The sequence below is a fragment of the Capsicum annuum genome, chromosome 2 (assembly GCF_002878395.1).
Source record: "Capsicum annuum cultivar UCD-10X-F1 chromosome 2, UCD10Xv1.1, whole genome shotgun sequence".
Lineage (NCBI taxonomy): Eukaryota > Viridiplantae > Streptophyta > Magnoliopsida > Solanales > Solanaceae > Capsicum > Capsicum annuum.
In genome coordinates this window covers 97,389,722-97,395,498 of record NC_061112.1, presented here as the reverse complement: position 1 = coordinate 97,395,498, position 5,777 = coordinate 97,389,722, and the positions used below count along the sequence as shown (strand labels likewise).

At 32.5% G+C, this 5,777-nt stretch overlaps 1 protein-coding gene across 1 annotated transcript; it reads left to right on the top strand.

The window, feature by feature from the left end:
- The first annotated feature begins 2,220 nt into the window (after positions 1-2,220).
- LOC107858775 (myb-related protein 306) lies at positions 2,221-5,353 on the top strand. Its single transcript, XM_016703562.2, has 4 exons — positions 2,221-2,543; positions 3,006-3,135; positions 3,730-4,187; positions 4,727-5,353. The coding sequence occupies exons 1-4, from the start codon at positions 2,411-2,413 to the stop codon at positions 4,996-4,998; spliced, it is 993 nt and encodes a 330-aa protein (XP_016559048.2). The 5' UTR covers positions 2,221-2,410; the 3' UTR covers positions 4,999-5,353.
- Positions 5,354-5,777: the final 424 nt, after the last annotated feature.

Sequence of the window (5,777 nt, the reverse complement as noted above, 5' to 3'; positions counted from 1 at the left end):
GCTACCTCCGAAGAGGTAGAGAGGCTGTTTTCGATAGACTCCCAACTCAAGATAGAGAATTCACCTAATTACTTTATCCAGAATTTGTCGAAGGGGAATGAGACACTACCAGATCTGACCAAATAATTCAGGAAGCAGGGAAAAAAGGAAATGAAATATTACTACACCGATTGGAACTAAGCAAATGGTTTTGGACAAACCTGGTACAGGGATCTCTTTCTGGAGCAATAATCCTTCCACCAGGAGAGTCCCTGGTATCTGCTGGAATACCTATAGATACAACCATGCATTAGACCACATCATGCTAAATAATAACTAGACTAACAAGCCCTATGAACAATGAGACATTAGTTCGAAAGACAAAACTCTATAATAAGAGAATTTACAAAAACACGCAGACGCATGTCATTCAATTGGTCAGAGGGACAATTTGCAGATATCGATATATCCTGTTCTTTTTCATTTTGTGTTTGAGTCTTCATGTCATTTAATTGGTCATTGAAAATTACATCACAAATAGCGTCCCAATGACTAATAGGGTAATATTGAGTACTTTAGACCATATGTATACAATAAAAAAAAACATCAAATCCTAGAACAAAAAATATAAAAATACAGAACACATAGAAGTAGAAGACTGAGTGTAATTTAAATAAAGATGGAAGAAATCAACAATAAAGTCGAAGCATAAATCAAATTCTGAAATAAGGCAACAAAATCCATACTTTAATTCAAATTTTGGGAAAAATAAATGAGACCCAACATATTCATAGAATCAAATTCTATTCTATAGATAACTAAAAAAAATTACAGCCTTACTTTGAATGAGAGATCGTTGGGAGAGAGAGAATGCAAAAAATTAGCCCCTAACTATTGTACTCTCACAGCTTCATCATCTTTGGATTTGAGGGGGATAACATTTTTGAGAGAGTGATTTTGAAAGAGTGAAAGAGGGGCGGCTTTGAAAGAGCTGATCCTTTATGGGTTTTATTTTCTTAATTAATTATAAAATGATAAATATTTAAGAAATTATGTAAATATATATATATATATATATATATATATATATATATTGACGTTAATACTTAATAAAATGGTCACATATAATTATTTTTAATATTAAATATTAGTTTTTAATAATAAATATTAATTTACTAAAAATGTAGCGACCTCACGAGGTCGCAATGTATAAAATTTTATTACCCGCTTTATTTTATTTTGGCAATAACTTTTTCCGCTTTTTTTCGACCTTTTTATGTTCCTAATATTGTGTTGCTAAAACTTTTTTTATCATTCACCGACCTCATGAGGTCTCTTAAAAAGAAAAAAAATTTAAAAAAAAGTTGAAGGGATAAGCGACCTCATGAGGTCTCTTATTTTCGATCTATTTTTGAGGTTTCTTTTTTGGGTCTCTTTTTAGAGCTTTTTTAGTAGTGGAAGTGTCCAACTTACAATACTGACATAGTACAGGGGTCCAAATCCAATAGAGCATTTTGCCATTTCTAAACTTACATATAAATATAAACATTATTTTACTCCCTCCGTTTCATTTTAGTTGGCCCTTATTGACTAGGCACACCTCTTAAGAAATTATTTAATAAAGGTTTATTTTATTAAAATAACCCTATTAATTATGCATTGAAAAAATGAATTTGAGTAAATACACTTTGTTTAGTCACTTAATGTTAAGGGTAATATTGGAAGAACATAATAAAATCCCCTTAATTTCATCAAAGGGATAACTAAATTGAAACAAATATTTTTAGAAAGGGGGCCAACTAAAACGAAATGGAGAGAATAGTACAGTGAACAAGTAAAAGTCTACAAAGGTGCCCAAAAAAGGAAAAAAAAAGAGATGCCCATCTAGTAAAAGAAACTCATTGGGAATAAGGAAGAAGGTGTTCATCGGTGACTTACTAGTAAAGTTATTGTCATGTGATTTGAAAGTCACTGATTCAAGTTGTGGAGGCTGTCTCTTGCAAAATGCAAGATAAGACTGCGTATAATAAACCCTCGTAGTTCGACCCTTCCCCAAATCCCGCGTATAGTGAGAGCTTTAGTGCATCACATGCCCTTTTGTAATTAGTGTCATGCCACATTAAACTTGCTTTACTAGGAGAGGTAGTAAAAGAATAGAAAGTGCTGCTACAACTACTATTGCTTAAAAGCAGAAGTAAATGTTAGCAACATTGAATGCTACGCGGTTTTGAGGAGTGATGACTTTTGCTCAGAGTCCCCATTGAATGCCCCTATGACCTTTTTGACTCTTTCACTAATCTTATAAAGAAAACCTTAGCCCTTACACAGTGTGCAACTTATCTCTCTGCTTTTTCCAAGAAGAGAAGAAAAAAGTTGGAATCCACGAACAAGGCAAAAAGAGTTGGTAACTGAATAGAGTTGTGTTGAAATTATGGGTAGACTCCCTTGCTGTGATAAAGTAGGGGTGAAGAAAGGACCATGGACTCCTGAAGAAGATATAATGTTGGTCTCTTATGTGCAAGAACATGGTCCAGGGAATTGGAGGGCAGTTCCCACTAAAACAGGTTTGTCTTCTTGCTTCTCTAATTTAGCATGGAAGTACTTATAAAAGTGTTTTAAATAGCCACACTTGAGATGTGAATCTTGACAGTATAAAGTAATTTTGGGTCACTTTTTTCACTATGACCAAATCTTTCCTTAGTAGCGGAGCCAAAATTAATTTTCACTAAAGAGATGCACACAACAAAGAAGTAAACACACACGAAAAAATCAAGAGAATTCAACACATAATATATACATAAAAAAATAAAAAATTGACTTTATATATACGGTATAAATTTCGGGCAAACCCATTACTCTTGGTAGTTCGCTCATGCATGATGGGATTCACCATTATATATAATTTTGTTTTTCTGACAAAGGGTATTTAATTAATTTCCACTTATTTTTGCTAGTTATATTGAATCTTTCCAAGTGTGAAAGTTTAATCAGGATTTATTTTTGTTTTTATGTGTGGTTTTTTCCAGGATTGCGCAGGTGTAGCAAGAGCTGCAGATTAAGATGGACAAACTACCTGAGGCCAGGGATAAAAAGGGGTAACTTCACAGATCAAGAAGAGAAAACGATTATCCAGCTCCAAGCTCTTTTTGGAAACAAGTATATATGCTCTTTAACTCTTCTTTAATTTCCTCTCATAAGAACCTAACCCTAAATATTTAACGTTAAAATGTATACATATAGTAAGATTACACTCATCCTGAATGCATAGATCTATTAATTGAAACAAAATTCCTACTATTAGATATTTTCTTTTCTAGCTAGATCTTCACTTGGCATATTGAGTTTTTGTAAAGGAACATTAGCGTCGTCACCTCCTTTGATTTTAGTATTTAATTCCATTCTAGTTGGTTCAACGTCTTAAATAAAGTTTACTTTCTATATAGTGATAGAAAAATGATTTTTACCCTATTATGTCATGTTAAATATAAGTGATTAACCACTCATAATTAATAAGTGAAATCAATAATGTAAGAATTAATTAGCCTACGTAGCTAGCTACCCGACATGTTAAAATAATACGTATGAAAAATTATTTGATTGTGTGAATGTATATAAGGTGGTGGACACATGAGGAGGGATGATCAGTATAACACCTCTCATCGGAAAATTAAAATGTATGTTTAAATCAATATGAAGATTTTAACAAAATTTCTGATTTCACCACTTTGACGTGTTGTGACCTTGGAACAGATGGGCTGCAATAGCTTCATATCTGCCGGAGAGAACAGACAACGACATAAAAAACTATTGGAATACTCATCTAAAGAAAAAGCTGAAAAAGTTTCAATTAGATCAATGCTCTGGATCAGATGATCATCTATTCTATGTAGAAAATGGTCTTACTCATTTATCATCATCAAATTCAAGGGGGCAATGGGAAAGGACACTTCAAACTGATATAAACATGGCCAAAAAGGCTTTACATAATGCCTTGTCACTTGAAAACTCAACAAGCCCACTCATTAATATTAAACAAGAAAATCCACAAGTTTCTTCTTCTACCTATGCATCAAGTACTGAAAATATATCTAGATTGCTACAAGGATGGATGAGATCATCAACTTCTGAGAATTCAAAAACTTCATCTAACAACATTGCAACAACTGATTCATCTTCATGTGATGGGACACCAAATGCTGAAAGCAAAGGTGAGTTCTGAATTACGTGATCGCCTTATTTAGAAGTTTAAATTGTCATATATACAGAATCATAGAGCGTACTTTTAATTATTTAATCTGTCTTCTTTTAAGTGATACGACTATTTATTACTTGGAGAGTCGAACAGCTTTTCTACAAGTAAAATTTTCAAAAACTGTTCGAATATTTTGAATAAAATAGTTATGATGATTTATGTCACTTTTCACATCATTTTCAAATATGTAAATTTTATTTTTAAAAATTTGAAGAATTAGATTTACACTGAGAATTAGATGGTTTGACACTGGTACACCGAATTCCCTCACGGACAGGCTTGATACATGAAAATCTTCTGCTTAGAAAATTAACCTAAATAGACATTCACTCAATTGCTTAAATTAAAAATAGTCGCCGACAGTGAATTCGGGTAGCTATTCCCACATCCTTATTCTGATTAATACTGTATTGTATTAATTATGCAACCATCTTATTTTAACATTTAAACCGTTGGAAGGAGCACATTTTTATTTAGTAAATTTTGTTTGAACAGGTGGAATGGGGTTAATGGAAGCCTTCGAATCACTTTTTGGTTTAGAGTCATTTGAATCATCAAGTTCAGATGAGTTCTCTCAAACAACATCCCCCCAGGCTGAAGCTACGAAAGTTGAAATCAAGAAGGAAGAAAATGAAAATGTGGAAGCACCAGCTGTGCCACTGTCCATCATATTAGAGAATTGGCTACTTGATGAAAATACCCTCAATATTCAAGCCAAAGATGACTTGACTACCTTCTCCTTTGATGAAATTGCTCCCCTTTTCTAGGAAAAAAAAAAGGTAGCTCGATGCACTAAAGTTTTATTATATTGCGCGGGGTCTGGAGAAGGGCTTGACCCTTTTCTAGAAGAATTTTTAATTAGATTCTTTTGAGGGATTAATTCTGGAAAAATTGAATGTTTGACCTCTCTTTTTTTTGCACGATACTTCAAGAATAGCTAGCTGTGGCAGCATCCCCATTTTGTTTTATTTGATGTGGCGATTTTAACAAGTCATGTACATTTAAGCCATTGTTATATTGACTAGCTCAGCCTAGACTTCTGGAGTTGTTTTTACCATGACTAAGTTGTATTGTTTTCGAATTTCATTTCAATAGATTTAACTCATGATAATTTTTATTTGACATCAGTGTTAATGGTGCAGTTTAATTGATTGCCAACGTAAAACGTGTTATTATTCTCTCTCAGATATTCCTTTTGTTAATAAGAGTTTCATGTTATTATATGTCAACTTAATTAAGATGATAGATATAGAAAGAGAATCACATTCAATAAAGTTTATAAAACTTATGTATTCTCTCTATTCATGTCCACTTTGAACTTTGTGTGTCCCTTAAGAAGCAGTGATGAATATAATATAAGAGTATTTTACTCAATATCCATATTAATTGGTGTTTATTGTTAACTTTTGTGAAATGATTTCAAAAAAGTAAAAATGTTAAAAACTACAGAGATAATGGAAGAGAATGAACTGAAGGAAGAGAAAATTCTATTCTCATTACTGAAAAAAATTGTCTACACAATGCTAAGAGCTAAGACATATATACC